This window comes from Procambarus clarkii, chromosome 40 (genome assembly GCF_040958095.1).
Source record: "Procambarus clarkii isolate CNS0578487 chromosome 40, FALCON_Pclarkii_2.0, whole genome shotgun sequence".
Taxonomy (NCBI): Eukaryota; Metazoa; Arthropoda; class Malacostraca; order Decapoda; family Cambaridae; genus Procambarus; species Procambarus clarkii.
Window position 1 is genome coordinate 8,455,429 of NC_091189.1, and position 19,500 is coordinate 8,474,928.

At 41.5% G+C, this 19,500-nt stretch overlaps 1 protein-coding gene across 3 annotated transcripts in view; it reads right to left on the reverse strand.

Annotated features, from left to right (window-relative positions):
• LOC123757880 (tolloid-like protein 1) overlaps positions 1-19,500 on the reverse strand; it is a 230,328-nt gene that overhangs the window by 74,515 nt on the left and 136,313 nt on the right. For all 3 annotated transcript variants that reach the window (XM_069338663.1, XM_069338662.1, XM_069338661.1), the window contains exon 3: positions 14,537-14,728. In XM_069338663.1, coding sequence (XP_069194764.1) covers positions 14,537-14,711 — 175 coding nt within the window. In that variant the 5' untranslated portion in view covers positions 14,712-14,728. The remainder of the gene's footprint in view (positions 1-14,536; positions 14,729-19,500) is intronic.

The following is a 19,500-nucleotide window of genomic DNA, read 5'->3' on the forward strand; positions in this document are numbered from 1 at the left end:
CCCCCCCCCCCCTATATATTGCATAAAGGGGGTTATCTTGAGGTTATATTGAGGTTATCTTATCTTATCCCCCCCCTGGGGGGGGGGGGCCCAGGGCCAACAGTTTGAGGAACCTGTGCTCTGGAATATTCTAGCCATCTTCGCAATTCTTTTATTTTCATCACTGTGTCGAATAAGCGGTAAACTCTACGGAAACCACATCCCTGATTTCATTTCAGACTTCATGAAGGGCGTATGTTGGGGTTAGTGTTACAGGCTGACATTTGTTAAGGTATTTAACTTAGACTTACCCCAACCGGCCTATGTCCATCCCGTACCCCCAGATCATTCCCACTGCAAGTTTAGGGGAGGTTAGCTCTAAGTATCTGGCCTCTAGCTTTGGCCAGACAGACAGGGATATAGTAAATTAGTGGGGTACCCAGCGTTACTGAGGTCTGTCTGTATGTCTGTCTGTCTGTCTATCCATTCCCCTTCCCCCCCCCCCTCTCTCAGAAAATATATTATGAACCACTCAAACAACTATATGGGTCTAAAAGAAAATTATCTAGTTATGACGAATAACTCCATGTTAATCACACGCCATATTTCACACATGATTTTTTTTTAAAAAGACTCCAGGAAAATGGCATGAGGTGTTTATAATTGATTAATTTTTTTAAAGTATTTAAATTAAGGCTACCCGGGACCAACCTATGTCCGTCCCATATGCCAGACCCTGCATATTTGGCTGCCAATTCTTGGGACTCGACCAGCCATCTTCCACCGATTTCGTGGGGGTCGCTCCGAGAGCCTGAGATCTCCTCTTCTTGAGGTTATCTTGAGATGATTTCGGGGCTTTTTAGTGTCCCCGCGGCCCGGTCCTCGACCAGGCCTCCACCCCCAGGAAGCAGCCCGTGACAGCTGACTAACACCCAGGTACCTATTAAACTGCTAGGTAACAGGGGCATAGGGTGAAAGAAACTCTGCCCATTGTTTCTCGCCGGCGCCTGGGATCGAACCCAGGACCACAGGATCACAAGTCCAGCGTGCTGTCCGCTCGGCCGGCCGGCTCTTAATGGGAGTAACAGGGAGGATCCTGCCCTACCCAAGTTGGTCACCTACCCCAGCCACATCACCTAGTAAGCAGCGTCTGGCCTGGCCAGAAACTGGACCAATTCTTCAAGTTGTGAAATTCAATCTTGAACTTCAAGAATGAACTCCACCATCATTAATCATCACATCAATCATCATTAATCATCATAGTACCTGAACGTCGGGAGGTATATATATATATATATATATATATATATATATATATAGAACACTTTAGAACACTTTCCCACCAGGAGACTCGAACCCTAGCCAGCACAGAAGCCTTCCAGCAACTGGCATAACAGGTACACCTTAACCCTCTGCACCACCGCTCAGACCCTTAAAAGAGATGGTAATTTCGGAGTATTTAAATCCCCCAAAGATATATATATATATATATATATATATATATATATATATATATATATATATATATATATATATATATATATATATATATGTCGTACCTAGTAGCCAGAACGCACTTCTCGGCCTACTATGCAAGGCCTGATTTGCCTAATAAGCCAAGTTTTCCTGAATTAATGTATTTTCTCTATTTTTTTTCTTATGAAATGATAAAGCTAGCCATTTCATTATGTATGAGGTCAATTTTTTTTTATTGGAGTTAAAATTAACGTAGATATATGACCGAACCTAACCAACCCTACCTGACCTATCTTTATAGGTTAGGTTAGGTTATGTAGCCGAAAAACAATTAATTCATGGAAACTTGACTTATTAGGCAAATCGGGCCTTGCATAGTAGGCTGAGAAGTGAGTTCTGGCTATTAGGTACGACATATATATATATATATATATATATATATATATATATATATATATATATATATATATATATATATATATGCACCAGGTACAATAACAGCGAGGCGGGACCCAAGAGCTAAATCTCGCTCTCTCTTAACACAGGCAAACTCAAACACCCACAAATACACAGACAAGGAAAATTGGGAGTAAGCTCCACAATTCAACGCTCGCAGCAAAGTTTTAATGATCTTACTCGAAAAGTTTGGACAATAATAGAAAGGGGGAAAACAAAAACGAAAATATTAGATAATAACTCAAACATTGATGGAAGCTCAGGAACTCTTAGGTAAACAGACAAACACTTTAGTGAGCGCAGTATTAGTGCTGTGTTGAGGGTCTTCGTCAGGGGTGGTAGTGTGTATGAGGGGTGGAGTGTGTATGAGGGGTGGAGTGTGTATGAGGGGGTGGAGTGTGTATGAGGGGGTGGTAGTGTGTATGAGGGGTGGTAGTGTGTATGAGGGGTGGAGTGTGTATGAGGGGGTGGTAGTGTGTATGAGGGGTGAAGTGTGTATGAGGGGTGGTAGTGTGTATGATGGTGGAGTGTGTATGAGGGGTGGAGTGTGTATGAGGGGTGGAGTGTGTATGAGGGGTGGTAGTGTGTATGATGGTGGAGTGTGTATGAGGGGTGGTAGTGTATGAGGGAGAGAGTGAATATGAGGGAAGGAAGGTTCGTATGTGTATCAAAGATGAAAAGTGTTAATATGACAGTATGAAAGTAATAAATAGTGAGTATGACAGACAGTGTATGAGGGATGGAAAATGAGTGTATATGTGAGGGGGGGGGGGAAAGAAAGTGTGAGTATGAGGGATGGTATGAGTGAGTATGAGGGATGCAAAGTATATGTACATATATATGTGTGTATGAAACGTTCAGAGAATGCATGGAAGATATATAAACTGAGATAAAAAAATACACAATACTACCCCTCACCGTATGTGATATACACAGTACCTCTTACCCCCTTCCCCCCCCCCCCTCACTACAGGCAAGGTCGTCTAGCAGCCCTGCCCGTATGGCACTGTTGGCTTCTTAAACCCCCTCCTAAACTACCCTTAGGTAATTAGTACCCCTAAATTACCTCTGCAAGAAGTAGCAACCGGGAGAGTTTAGAAATCAATTTGTACGTCTAAGAACCTCTCGCTACGGGTTCAGGTCCCACGGAGCTCCTACCAGAGGTTCAGATGCTTCTTCTGAGGTTTATCTTGATCGATAATGGTCTGGCTTGGATTAAATTTGTCTCGCTATCAGAGAATATTTTAAGATTATGCGGCGTGTATGTATTTGTTATAGATAGGCGAGGTCATTTATGTACATCCCTGGAAACACAAACCGTAACTGTCTCTATTTTCCGCTTGTGACAACTTGTAATAAAGTTGTTACATCTTGGCTTAACGTGTCTATGACGTATTAGAACGTTGTTACAACGTGCTATATTGGTTGTTATAACTGGTTAGGAGGTGTTAAAACTTGTTCGAACGTTGAACCAACGTCGTAGTTTCGGTGTGTGTTTGGCGGGATGTGTTTACATTCTCAAGAAGTGGCTGTTGTTGTTGTTGTTGTTGTATGTGTATAAGCACACACTAGACACACTAAGGAAGAACAAGGAAACAAGAGGAACGAGGAAGAAAACACTCTAATCCGCGATTCTCTTTCCATTTTTTTCTTTCCTTATTTGCCTTCCGACATTAAGTTTCATTATGTACGACTCTCTAAATTACTCTTCTCGTTTACACGTTTTCCTTCTGATTCCTGTTTATCTTCCTATCCTCCTCCTCCTCCTCCATCACACTACTTGTTCCAAATTGCATAATTACTGTCATCTTATCCACATTATCCCTCGTTTCTAACCTTAACCCGCCACATCTGTCCCCCCGCAATCTCTCTCACACACACACACACACTCTCTCCATTCTCTCTCTCTCTCTCTCTCTCTCTCTCTCTCTCTCTCTCTCTCTCTCTCTCTCTCTCTCTCTCTCTCTCTCTCTCTCTCTCTCTCTCTCTTCTTTACCACTCCATCGCGCCTCTCATCACACACTTCCAGGAGCCCTAACTTTGGGCTCATAAACTAACGACAAATTTTACTCAGCAAGGAAGAGAAATATGAAAGAGAAGAGAGGAGATGAGGGAAGAGAGGAGAGGAGGGAAGATGGGAGGGAGGACACAGAGAGCGAGAGAGATTTTTGTTTTCGTAAAAAAATCATTCTTGAATCACAACTGTCTCACACATTTCTTTGGGAGTCAACTTTCGAGCGCTGGTTCACGTGACTGCCAGCGTGTCCGGTACAGAGAATGTCCGGTACAGTGTGTGAGTCCGGTACAGAGAATGTCCGGTACAGTGTGTGTGTCCGGTACAGAGAATGTCCGGTACAGTGTGTGAGTCCGGTACAGAGAATGTCCGGTACAGTGTTAAGGAACGCGTGACCACATATAAACAACTGCCTATAGTCACAAGCCGTCCTAAGCTTGTAGAACTGAACATGAGAATAAAGCAAGAAATAAATAAAGCAATAATAACAATTGTAATAAAATAACTACAATAATAATAATAATAATAATAATAATATTTTTTTTACTGAATAGCATTATTACTAAGACAATTACCCTTATACCGTGTATGTCGGTATGTTTTCCGCATAATATATATATATATATATATATATATATATGTATATATATATATATATATATATATATATATATATATATATATATGTATATATATATATATATATATATATATATATATATATATATATATATATATATATATATATATATATATATATATAACGAAAGAGATTATAAATTTATATTTGGCTTCCAGCTATAGTGTCTCCAGAGGGCAGATACGGTAGGCCAGCCACCACCACCACCCACCAACCACCAACCACCAACCACCCCCCCCTCAATACCGTGGAAATAATATTGCTCCTCCATGGTGAAGACTATCGCGGGTGGCGACTCTGTCAAGGGGGGGACATCGCACTCTGAAAGACAAGGTCGGGGAAGGGAAAAAAGGGGGAAGGGGGGTAAAAACCCCGGCTCAGAACACACGCGCACACATTTGATGCAGATTTTGAGCGTGTCCTCAAATGGCACACGGCTCACTCTTGAACACTATGGCTCTACTGTGAGTCTGAGCGTATATATATATATACCCCTCTCTACATGCCCTGAAAAGTACAGCAACATACGGTAAAGATATCTTAGATTATCTCAACACACACACACACACACGCACACACACACACACACACACACACACACACACACACACACACACACACACACACACACACACACACACACACTCACACACACACGCACGCATATTTGTACTCTCAAATACCCAACAAACTTAGGTCTAACACATTATCGGGGGGAGAGATCTAGGCACTTTTTCCAAGTACATTACAAGAATTACACTTTGTTCCAGTAAGCCTCTGTCGGGGGACACCAGAGTACACTCACTCCGCCCTACGGGATGACAGCAACAAGGGACCTCCACAACTTCAATGGACGCTCACAAGACTACTCCAGACGACTCGAAATGGCTCTCAATCTCGAACCACCAAAACCTAATCACAGTGACTGATGGACGACTCTCGCACGCTCAAAGTCTATCTTCACTCTGACTCCTAAACACTCTTCATCGGGGGGGGGGGGAGGGGGAGGGGAGCACTCTGACCGAGAAGGGGGGAGGAAGGGGAGGAAGGGGTAAGGGGAAGAAGAGGCATACAGAGATGTGAAGGAGAAGTACTCTACGGTCTCACTTCTGGAAGCCAATGTGGAGCTTCGAGACAAAACAGATCTGATGAGGCACTTGAAAATGACCTCAAACTTAAATTACAAAACTGTGTCGTCCAGTTGAAGCACCAACTGGTGAGGGGAGAGAGGGGAAGGGGTGAGAGAGAGAATTTAGTTTGATAGGAGAGGCGAATATATATATATATATATATATATATATATATATATATATATATGTCGTACCTAGTAGCCAGAACGCACTTCTCAGCCTACTATGCAAGGCCCGATTTGACTAATAAGCCAAGTTTTCATGAATTAATTGTTTTTCGACTACCTAACCTACCTAACCTAACCTAACCTAACTTTTCGGCTACCTAACCAAACCTAACCTATAAAGATAGGTTAGGTTAGGTTAGGTAGGGTTGGTTAGGTTCGGTCATATATCTACGTTAATTTTAACTCCAATAAAAAAAAATTGACCTCATACATAATGAAATGGGTAGCTTTATCATTTCATAAGAAAAAAATTAGAAAAAATATATTAATTCAGGAAAACTTGGCTTATTAGGCAAATCGGGCCATGCATAGTAGGCCAAAAAGTGAGTTCTGGCTACTAGGTACGACATATATATATATATATATATATATATATATATATATATATATATATTTTGTGCTAAGTTTGACGGGAATGGGGGAGGGGAAAGTTAAGTGGGTGGGGGGAGGGGGAAGGGGCTCGTTTGGAGGGGGAGGAGGAGGGGGGGGTCAGATAAAACAAACTCCCCCCTCTCTTGTCATAATCTCTCATATTCAACGATAAAATAAATAAGATCACAAAGAAGATACTTGCAGAGAGTCACTGTGAGAGAGAGGAAGAGAGTTAGAGAGAGAGAGAGAGAGAGAGAGAGAGAGAGAGAGAGAGAGAGAGAGAGAGAGAGAGAGAGAGAGAGAGAGAGAGAGAGAGAGAGAGAGAGAGAGAGAGAGAGAACAATGTCGTTGCACCACAACAAACAACAGCCCACAATACCATACAGATTGGTATCTCACGAACACAAGAACAAAATGGCGTCACACGAACACACGAAATGTAGAGACGGAAACACGCGAGGTGACAACGCCCCCCATCGGTAATACCATTCACAAAACCTACCCAATAAAACAATAAACACAAATGTGATACTTGCAACACAGGAGCAACAGAAGTCTGAGCCATTCTGCAACACCACAAGTGTTCCGTATACAAATGCTACGCTCTACAACATAAATGTTCCATACACAACTGTACCACTCTATAGCACAAGTGTTCCATATACAAATGTTACACTCTACAGCACAACAAGGCTTGCTCAACACTGGGAATCTCTGTAAAACTAAACATATCAATAAAAAATGAAGTGCAATACAAAATAGTTGCTCTACTGGAACCAATATATATATACAGACTGAGTATATATATATATATATATATATATATATATATATATATATATATATATATATATATATATATATATATATTATTATTATATATATATATATATATATATATATATATATATATATATATATATATATATATATATATATATATATATATATATATATATACATGTGTGTGTGTATGTGTCTGTGAAAAGTTTTTTCCAATGAACATAGTTAAACCAGCATGAACAAATCAATTAAACGATAGTTCAGGGAGAAAATAATCTGTTGCAAGAAAAAAAAAAATGGTGACATTGCATACATTTTACTACTTTGTGAAACTGAGTGGGGGCAACACCACACTTCCATCCCAACTCTAAGAGGACAGCCAGAAGCACAGTCTCTACAACACAATAAAACGATCACTCAAACAACTTTAGACTTAGGGCCAAAACACTGCACAAAAAAGGACAACAAACTACAATCCAACAATATTGAAGCTCTTCTGAATTAAAATTAATATCTGAAAGCCAAAAAAAAGAGTACTTAAATTAAAATGTACTCCCCCCCCCCCCCCGGCAGATGTTCACTATCAGTACACACAAGACTCTCTCACCCCATAGCATCGTCAAACGAGCAATCGTAGACACTCGTTAGACTTAAAATATCCCACCTAATTCGCGCAGACAAACTGACATCATGATTAAAAATCGCACCAAAATCCCCCCCCGCCCCCTCACCACACAGAGACCTACATACATACTCGTCTTTATAGCTGATCATAATGGCATCCTATGTACATATCACGGAGAGTAATAAAGGGTCAAATTGTGGGAGATAAATTACAATCTAAAAGAGTGAGCGAGGCACTGGGCAGCTATGAGGGTAGGCTCGTGAGGAACGCGGGCTGCAAGCTACGGGTTTGTGAGGGCGCTGTAATTAATGCTGGGTGTGTAACATTCTCCCAGAGTTTTCCGGCTGTGTGTGTTGGCTTATTAAACAAGGAGGCTACATTATGTCTGCACTCATAAACACCAAATATGCACATTAAAATTATATATATTTGTTTTTGTTCGTTACGCATACACACGTAAACACACACACACACACAAAACAGGGAAATACAGACAGAGGATAAACAGGCATATATACCCACTCTGTACACCTGTAAACATTTCACACCTAAACCAAACATGGGGGTTATTCATACAAGCAAACAATGTCATTTGACATGAACATTTTCTTCATATGAAATTACGGAAAATATATATCAATATTTTTCGTGACTTCGCGCCACGAATAACGTCAGACAGTTGTATAGCAGAGGTGTATTATACACGTATTACTGCCGCCTTATTAATACATTTTTACGAATTTTTTATAATCAGTATTATGGTGTATTTATGTGATATTTTTTTTATTTCTATGTTATAACCAGTTTTGAATTGATGCCATTATCAAAATCTGTTGTTGCAATGTTAACAAATGGTTAAAGATGGTTTGGTTGACATCTGATATTTACAGTCATTTACCTTCTAATTGTCTAGGACTAAACCATAAGATGCTCATCGTAACTTGCATGACAAACGCTAAATTATCACCACCTGATTGGTCGACAAGTTGCGACATCCGCAGAGAGCAGGAAGTTCACCACTTTACCCAATAACATCGCGGGTGAGGATGTTGTAGTAATATTCGACGAACTGCGTCACCCCGGCCAGTCACGTCTCTGTCATTGCTATCCTCCCTACACATGTTGGGCCTTACACATGTTGGCTAGACACAGAGCAACACCTGCGTTGGTCACATGTTGGCCACAGGTCCTCATTCTCTGGGCTTACAACACGACCCTGCCTGATAGCAGTCGTTACGAGTATAAGCCCACTATAACAGACGGCCTTATATATCTTCATTCTTTATACGTATCACAGTATACTTCCAGCCACACACACACCCACACCCACACACACACACACACACACACACACACACACACACACACACACACCCACACCCACACCCACACCCACACACACACACACACACACACACACACCCACACCCACACCCACACACACACCCACACACACACACACACACACACACACACACACACACACACACACACACCCACACCCACACCCACACCCACACCCACACACACCACACACACACACACACACACACACACACGTCACCCTTCATCCACAGCTTATCCACGCCAGTTACCTTGATCAAAGCCAAGCAGCGCTTGAGTTGTCCCGTTGCTGTCACTTCAAGCCCTTGGTGAGAGCAGACAGACAGACAGACAGACAGGTAGACTGTCTCATCTCTTACAGCCCGTGACAGCCTCCGCCACCTGCGCCTTTGAGCCTGACCTCACTTAGATGTACTCTGCTGAGTGTATGTTTTTAAGAGGTTCAGGTGCTCGACCAACAGTAACTCAGGGCAAATGCTTGTTTTCACTCGTTGTTTCTTTAAGAAGGTTATATTTAGTGCTGTGTGAGGAACCAGTCTCGACAACTGTCTCATTCACCCGTTCCATTTATTACGAATCTTGGACTGAGGCAGTTGTTTAGTTCTTTGTGTCTTTGTTCTTTGGTGTCGTGTGTGGGGGTCGTGCCATGGCTGGGGTCGTGCCATGGGTGAGGTCGTGTCGTGTGCGGGGTCGAGTCGAGGGCAGGGTCGTGTCGCCACGCTCCCAATTAATGGGAACGAAATCCAGTCACTGGAACGGTCTGGAAATCCTGGAATTCCTGAGGAAATGAAGAGCGCGGACGGATGACGGTTACCTGGATGCATTAATCTCTGCTGCCGTCGTGGGTGTGTGAGTGGGCAGCGCTCGGGGCATGGGTGGGGGGGGGGGCAGCGTTCGGGGCATGGGTGGGGGGGGTTAGTGTTCGGGGCATGGGTGTGTGGGTGGGCAGCGTTCGGGAGGGAGAGAGAGAGGGAGGGGGGTAGCTATTTTCACGTCACAAAAGTGTGTGAGTGTGTGAGTGTGTGTGTGTGTGTATGTGTGTGTGTGTGTGTGTGTGTGTGTGTGTGTGTGTGTGTGTGTGTGTGTGTGTGTGTGTGTGTGTGTGTGTGTGTGTGTGTGTGTGTGTGTACTCACCTATTTGTACTCACCTATTTGTGCTTGCAGGATCGAGCATTGACTCTTGGATCCCGCCTTTCTAGCTATCGGTTGTTTACAGCAATGACTCCTGTCCCATTTCCCTATCATACCTAGTTTTAAAAGTATGAATAGTATTTGCTTCCACAACCTGTTCCCCAAGTGCATTCCATTTTTCCTACTACTCTCACGCTAAAAGAAAACTTCCTAACATCTCTGTGACTCATCTGAGTTTCCAGTTTCCACCCATGTCCCCTCGTTCTGTTATTATTACGTGTGAACATTTCATCTATTTCCACTTTGTCAATTCCCCTGAGTATTTTATATGTCCCTATCATATCTCCTCTCTCCCTTCTTTTCTCTAGTGTCGTAAGGTTCAGTTCCTTCAGCCGCTCTTCATATCCCATCCCTCGTAACTCTGGGACAAGCCTCGTCGCAAACCTCTGAACCTTCTCCAGTTTCTTTATGTGTTTCTTCAGGTGGGGGCTCCATGATGGCGCGGCATACTCTAAGACGGGTCTCACGTAGGCAGTGTAAAGCGCCCTAAAAGCCTCCTCATTTAGGTTTCTGAATGAAGTTCTAATTTTCGCCAGTGTAGAGTACGCTGCTGTCGTTATCCTATTTATATGTGCCTCAGGAGTTAGATTAGGTGTCACATCCACTCCCAGGTCTCTTTCTCGAATCGTTACAGGTAGGCTGTTCCCCTTCATTGTGTACTGTCCCTTTGGTCTCCTGTCACCTGATCCCATTTCCATAACTTTACATTTACTGGTGTTAAACTCCAGTAGCCATTTCCCTGACCATCTCTGCAGCCTGTTTAAGTCCTCTTGGAGGATCCTACAATCCTCATCTGTCACAACTCTTCTCATTAATTTTGCGTCATCCGCAAACATTGACATGTATGATTCCACTCCTGTAAACATATCATTTACGTAAATTAGAAAGAGGATTGGTCCCAGCACCGATCCTTGAAGGTACTCCACTTGTTACTGTTCGCCAGTCCGACTTTTCGCCCCTTACCATTACCCTCTGGCTCCTTCCTGTTAGGTAGTTCTTCACCCATACTAGGGTCTTTCCGCTTACTCCTGCCTGCCTCTCAAGTTTGTATAGCAGTCTCATGTGCGGTACCGTATCAAAGGCCTTTTGGCAGTCAAGAAATATGCAGTCTGCCCAGCCTTCTCTGTCCTGCCTTATCCTTGTTACTTTATCATAGAATTCTAAAAGGTTTGTTAGGCATGATTTCCCTGTCCAGAACCTATGTTGGTGCTTGTTTACAAACCCAATGCTCTCCAGGTGCTCAACAAGTCTTAGCCTAATTATTCTTTCAAGTATTTTGCAGGGGATGCTTGTCAGTGATACGGGTCTGTAGTTAAGTGCCTCCTCCCTATCACCTTTTTTGAAAATCGGTACGACATTTGCCTCCTTCCAGCAACTGGGCAATTCTCCCGACATAAGTGACTCATTAAAGATCATTGCCAGAGGCACGCTGAGAGCCTGCGCTGCCTCTTTAAGTATCCACGGTGATACTTTGTCTGGTCCAACAGCTTTATTTGCATCCAGTGTTGTCAACTGTTTCATTACATCCTCTGCTGTCACCTCTATATCTGATAGTCTTTCATCTTGGGTAATCTCTTCTAACAATGGGAGCTGCTCAGGCTCGGTTGTGAACACTCCATGGAATTTTGCATTCAGTACCTCGCAGATTTCCTTGTCGCTTTCTGTATATGCCCCTTCTGTTTTCCTCAGTCTTGTCACTTGGTCATTTACCGACATCTTCCTTCTTATATGGCTATGTAAGTAATTTTGGTTGCTTTTTCGCTTTGACTGCAATATCATTCTCATAATTTCTTTCCGACACTCGTCTTATGTTAATGTAATCATTCCTAGCTCTGTTACATCTAATCCTGTTGTCCTCTGTCCTTTGTCTTCTGTGTGTGTGTGTGTGTGTGTGTGTGTGTGTGTGTGTGTGTGTGTGTGTGTGTGCGTGTGTGTGTGTGCGTGTCTTTGGGGGTGGGGGGTGGGGACGGGTAGAGCAGGAAGTACTTTTGTGGACTGTTTTAATTACTTACAGTGGCAGCAGTAGGACTCTTAGTGTCACTGTTGTGGAGTAGCGACTGGACAAAGATGTTCTCATTGAACCTTTGTATATTCAGGTGGAAGCGTCGCCTGGGCGTCTCTCGGCTCTCAAGCAGTCGCGATGTATTTTCTCCGGATTTATGAGCGGGGTGTTGTATTTTCTCCTAATTTGAGTGTTTGGTGTTGTATTTTCTTCTGATTTATGGGGGTTGGTGTTGTATTTTATCCTATTTTATATGCCTGGTGTTGTATATCCTCCTGATTTATGTGCTTATTCTATTTTCTCGATTAATGTGGTACTAGCGTTAGGGATTTTCCACAAATTCTTCCTTTTTTATGACTGTTGCCCTTGATGCTTTTGTGTAGTGTTGTTCAGGGGTTGATTGGTCCTGAAAACCCCCTGTTATATGTGGGTTTCAGACACCTCACACACACACACACACACACACACACACACACACACACACACACACACACACACACACACACACACACACACACACACACACACATAGGTGTCAAAAATTACAACCCAACAGGTGCAAGAAGGCGAGGATGCGGAGCTAGATCTCACCCTCAGACACACCGATAGGTAAGTGAGAACCTTCGGTACACAAAGAAATCGCCCCCCCCCTCGCCTTTCCTGTAAGGGACCCTAAGGGCCAAAGTTGCCTGCTCAGAGGGACACCAAGAACTCTGAAACATAGTACATAATTGGCCCATTTGAGTGGGACCTATAACTCGAGGTTAGAGTTATAGGTCTAGACAGCTCGTCCTCCTGTTCAGTTAGTTCTTATAGTAACGATGCGGAACATGGTACATATACGACGTAATGGGCAATTAGAAAGTAGATGTCGTTACCGTTGAATTTGGACAAACCAGAAAAAGATTTTCAGATTTTTTTTCAGGGGGCTTTCAAGGATTTTCAGGGTTTATTTCAGGGGGTTTTCAGGGATTTTCAGGGTTTCTTTAGGGGGTTTTCAGGGATTTTCAGGTTTTTTTCCAGGGTATTTTTCGGAGATTTTCAGTTTTTCTCACAGGAGGTTTTCAGAGATTTTCAGGTTTTTATTTCAGGGGGTTTTCAGAGATTTTCAGTTTTTTCAGGGATTTTCAGGTTTTTATTTCAGAGGGTTTTCAGGGATTTTCAGAGATTTTCCAATTTTCAATTGATGCCGCTTAAACTAACCTAATCCTCCTAGACCTAATACTACGCTGAGGCCTAATATAGTACCCATATCTACTATCCTAGGCCTAGGAATGTTTAATTTGCCAATGCCTTAAACATACTCGGGTCACTGGCAGACATACGTGAGTTCTGTGTATACTGAGATAAGACACGGTGTATACTGACATAAGACACGTTGTATACTGACATAAGACACATTGTATACTGAGATAAAGTGCTCAATGTATGCGAGCAGTCCACCCTAAACTCTCACTGCAGCTAATAAGTATACCATTTTTTTGGCAACATTTATCATGTAGTAGTTAAATGATTCCTAGTGACTAAAAATGATTGCTTACACGTAAACAACAGCTTGTATGTTCTGCAGTCATGTAATAATGGGTTTAATGACATTGTTTGCTTAACTCACCGTTTAAGAAATCCACCAATCATATCATGTCATGTCATACTACTACTTCCATTTATAGCAATATAAACATATTTGACCGTCATTTCAGATATATATATATATATATATAGAGAGAGAGTGTCACGCCAGGTATACGATATACACCGTGATATAGCAGACGCCAGACACACTGACGTATCTCCACATACCTTAATATCATACCCCGGATATGCGCGACATATTACACCCAACATACCTTACCACACATACCTCAACACCACCAATTATAACCCACATCAACATATCACGTAACAATGGTCATAAATCTCACAGAAACAAACCAAGATTAATAACCAACAACAACAATTAGACAGTGGTTGTTATAACCCCCTAAACTACCACATTTCACTAACTACAAATATCAACAAGCTTAAAAATATTGTATAAATATAAATAAATTATGTATAAATATTGTATAAATATAAATAAATTATGTATAAATATTGTATAAATATAAATATATATATATATATATATATATATATATATATATATATATATATATATATATATATATATATATATATATATATATATACACTATACGAGGGCTGGCATACTCAAATAATGTTCAATATACATACATTCATACACAATATACATAATGTTCAATATACATATACATCAATATACATGTTCAGCTTACCGTGGGCGTGAACGTGGGTCAAGAGGAGGAGGAGGAGCACCAGCTGAGGGAGGAGGAAGAGCAGGAGGGAGGAGGAGGAGGAGGAGGACAAGGAGGAAGAGGAGGAGACGGAGCGGCGCATGCGCACTCGGGCGGCGATGTCACGGTGCTCCTGCGCGCGGCCATCAGCTTCCATCCCGTCCTCTGCGCAGCCTGTTGAAGGCGGGAAAAAGGTTTACACACATGTCTCTCTCTCTCTTGCTTCTTACTATATATATATATATATATATATATATATATATATATATATATATATATATATATATATATATATATATATATATATATATATATATAATCAACAAGACATCAGTTATATAACACTGCTGCTCGTAAGTTGACTGTGAGATAAACTGCCTCGGTGCTAGAAATAGTAATGATAGGGGCTAGAAATAGTAATGATAGGGCTAGAAATAGTAATGATAGGGCTAGAAATAGTAATGATAGGGCTAGAAATAGTAATGATAGGGCTAGAAATAGTAATGATAGGGGCTAGAAATAGTAATGATAGGGGCTAGAAATAGTAAATAGCAATGACAGCTAGTTGTGTCGTTTAGGGAGCGTGACGAGGTCTCCCAGCTCATCTGCATTTCAATATCTTACAATACAATGCAAAACTTTATTAAATGTTACAAGCTATTAATAATAATCTATATCAAATATATAACAAGAAAAATATTCTTAAAGCTACCAATAAAGACAAAAATTTAACTCACGACAACTATGAAGCATTAAAAATATTACTAAAACTACAATTACGACTATTAATAGAAATAATAATAGTAATTAGTAATGGTAATGTCTCCACACAGATATAATAACATAGGATCAAAATTCCCCCCCCCCCCCCACACACACACACACTTGTGTATTGGTGAAATTTGTGTAAGGAATTTACACCAAGTCTTTCGCACTCTCCTGAGTGCTTCGTCAAAATCTGAGTGTGTGTGGTTAAGACGAGACTTATATCTCAACGTCTAATGAAGCTGCTATCCTGGCTCCTGCTATCCTGTTGTTGTTGTTGTTTTAGATTTAGCTACTCAGAACGAAATATCCATGTAACACGGGCAATAGTGAGCCGGTAATTGAGTTCGGTTATTCGGGATAATCTTGTTACTGTGATATCTGGGTCAAAGTGCAACCGGCTGCTATCCTGTGTCCTGCTATCCTCTTGTCCTTCTTGACCGCCTGACCATGTCACCTCTATGCCCGACTGGCGATATACCCGTGGTAATGTCTTCTATGGAATTATGGTCATGTGTTCTTTCTGTATTATATATATATATATATATATATATATATATATATATATATATATATATATATATATATATATATATATATATATATATATATATCTACATTTGAGTGAGGTGGGAAGGGTGATGTGGCATTACATTTGAGTAAGGTGGGAAGGATGATGTGGCATTAGAGGATATTAATAGGGTATTAAAAGTATCAACACAAGACAGAACACGAAACAATGGATATTGAATAGAAGTGTTTGTAGAAAGCCTATTGGTCCATATTTCTTGATGCTTCTATATTGGAGCGGAGTCTTGAGGTGGGTAGAATATAGTTGTGCAATAATTGGCTGTTGATTGCTGGTGTTGACTTCTTGATGTGTAGTGCCTCGCAAACGTCTAGCCGCCTGCTATCGCTGTATCTATCGATGATTTCTGTGTTGTTTACTAGGATTTCTCTGGCGATGGTTTGGTTATGGGAAGAGATTATATGTTCCTTAATGGAGCCCTGTTGTTTATGCATCGTTAAACGCCTAGAAAGAGATGTTGTTGTCTTGCCTATATACTGGGTTTTTTGGAGCTTACAGTCCCCAAGTGGGCATTTGAAGGCATAGACGACGTTAGTCTCTTTTAAAGCGTTCTGTTTCGTGTCTGGAGAGTTTCTCATGAGTAGGCTGGCCGTTTTTCTGGTTTTATAGTAAATCGTCAGTTGTATCCTCTGATTTTTGTCTGTAGGGATAACGTTTCTATTAACAATATCTTTCAGGACCCTTTCCTCTGTTTTATGAGCTGTGGAAAAGAAGTTCCTGTAAAATAGTCTAATAGGGGGTATAGGTGTTGTGTTAGTTGTCTCTTCGGAGGTTGCATGGCTTTTCACTTTCCTTCTTATGATGTCTTCGATGAAACCATTGGAGAAGCCGTTATTGACTAGAACCTGCCTTACCCTACAGAGTTCTTCGTCGACTTGCTTCCATTCTGAGCTGTGGCTGAGAGCACGGTCGACGTATGCGTTAACAACACTCCTCTTGTACCTGTCAGGGCAGTCGCTGTTGGCATTTAGGCACATTCCTATGTTTGTTTCCTTTGTGTAGACTGCAGTGTGGAAACCTCCGCCCTTTTCCATGACTGTTACATCTAGAAAAGGCAGCTTCCCATCCTTTTCCGTCTCGTAAGTGAAACGCAGCACGGAACTCTGCTCAAATGCCTCCTTCAGCTCCTGCAGATGTCTGACATCAGGTACCTGTGTAAAAATGTCGTCAACATACCTGCAGTATATGGCCGGTTTCAAGTTCATGTCGACTAAGACTTTTTGCTCGATGGTACCCATGTAGAAGTTTGCAAACAGGACACCTAGGGGAGAACCCATAGCGACCCCATCTACTTGCTTATACATGTGCCCATCCGGGCTCAAGAAATATGGACCAATAGGCTTTCTACAAACACTTCTATTCAATATCCATTGTTTCGTGTTCTGTCTGGTGTTGATACTTTTAATACCCTATTAATATCCTCTAATGCCACATCATCCTTCCCACCTTACTCAAATGTAATGCCACATCACCCTTCCCACCTCACTCAAATGTAGATATATATATATATATATATATATATATATATATATATATATATATATATATATATATATATATATATATATATATATATATATATAAGAGATTAAAGAAAAGATTAAAGTATTCAGTGAGAATCCACAAGGTCTTCTCTGAACACTATTTATTTTCTTCTTCGAGGATGTGGGTCCCTTTAATTAAACCAGTGGTGGTACCCCTATATATATATATATATATATATATATATATATATATATATATATATATATATATATATATATATATATATATATATATATATATATATATATATACATATATAAATAAACAAGCTATTTGGGCATTCTTTTCATTCCATTTTATCTTCCATGCGAGTCTAATTTGCATAATGGTCTACACTCCCCCCCACCCCTCCTCCTCCTCTTCCTCTCCTTACTGCTGGCTTCATTAACCAAGCGTCAGCCACGCACCAGTCTCCTAGGAGGCTTCCATAACGGCCACCTTCCATAACAGCCACACCCATACACCTTGAATTGTCCTCGGTGAATTTCTGGACAAACCCCAATGTTCAGCTGCTCTGTTGCCTCATGTGGGTCCAAAACCTCTATGCACAGAATATATATATGTCAAACATATTTTACCTTTTATTTTGGTTAATGTTAGGATACGTTGGAATGGGGTTTGTTAACTAGCATTGAACCCTCCTTGTTACGTCACCGTCCTTGCCAAGTTTTCACAGATTGTGGGATTGGAAAGGCACATGGAGGGAAGGACGGGGGGAGAGTGTACCTACACACTCATGAAAGTGTACCTACACACACTCATGAAAGTGTACCTACATACTCATGAAAGTGTAGTTACATACTCATGAAAGTGTAGTTACATACTCATGAAAGTGTACCTACACACACTCATGAAAGTGTAGCTACATACTCATGGAAGTGTACCTACATACTCATGAAAGTGTAGTTACATACTCATGAAAGTGTACCTACACACACTCATGAAAGTGTACCTACACACTCATGAACTGTGTACCTCAACAACTGTACCTCGCCCATAGAGCCTATATACTTACACGTTCAAGATGCAACAAATAATCTAACTTGGAAAGAAAACCTGCTGGCGGCTGCCATGAGGTTAAGCAGGTCCCAGTCAGCGGTAACGTCGACCTGGGAGGCGATGACGAGAACAGGCTCACGATGTTGATGATAACTTGACAACTGACGCACCAACTGGTTAAGGATGTTGACCAGACCACACACTGGAAGGTGAAGGGACGACGACGTTTCGGTCCGTCCTGGGCCAATTCTCAGGTCGATTATCAAGTTGATTGACAATCGACTTGAGAATGGACCAGGACGGACCGAAACGTCGTCGTCCCTTCACATTCTAGTGTATGGTCTGGTCAACATACTTCAGCCACGTTATTGTGACTCATCGGCTGCACTGGTTAAGGATGACGGGAAATACTTGGTACTCTACAATGAAGTGGATATCCTTGGAGGAGGTGGTGAGGATGGGGGAGAGGGGGAGCAAATAGAAATGGGGGAAGATGGGAGGATGCGAGAGGAAGAAGTGGGGGGTAGAGGGGCAGAAATGGGGCGGAGGAAGTGGGGAGAGAAGAGCCTAATTACTGAATGACCATAAAGAGCCACATGCTGAACTTCGAAGCACGTCGCAACCAACAAACTTACGACATGAAAGTGAATCTCATATTAGTTCGACACAAGCAGTTACAAAACTTTTAATGAAGCACTCTTGAACGGTCTTTCCCGCCCTCCTCCTCCTCCCCATCCCCCTCATCCTTTCTTCCGGTTGATGGGCTGCCCTTGACAAGTGTGTATCGAGTCCCTCTTCAACACAGTTCCAGCCCTCTCAGTTTACCATATATTTGGAGGGTGTTGTAAAGCCTCGGATCCTCGTGAATGACTCATCTCTTAGTGACTTCTGAGAAGTCTTAATAGCTTAGTGAGAAGTATTTGACTTCTACTTTTTAACTGGGACCATTTTTGACATAGTACCATGCCTCCTGATCTTCTCCGGAATCATTCCATTGTATAAATTTGGAGCATTTCTCTTTCTAAAAATCTAAAGAAATAGAGGGTGA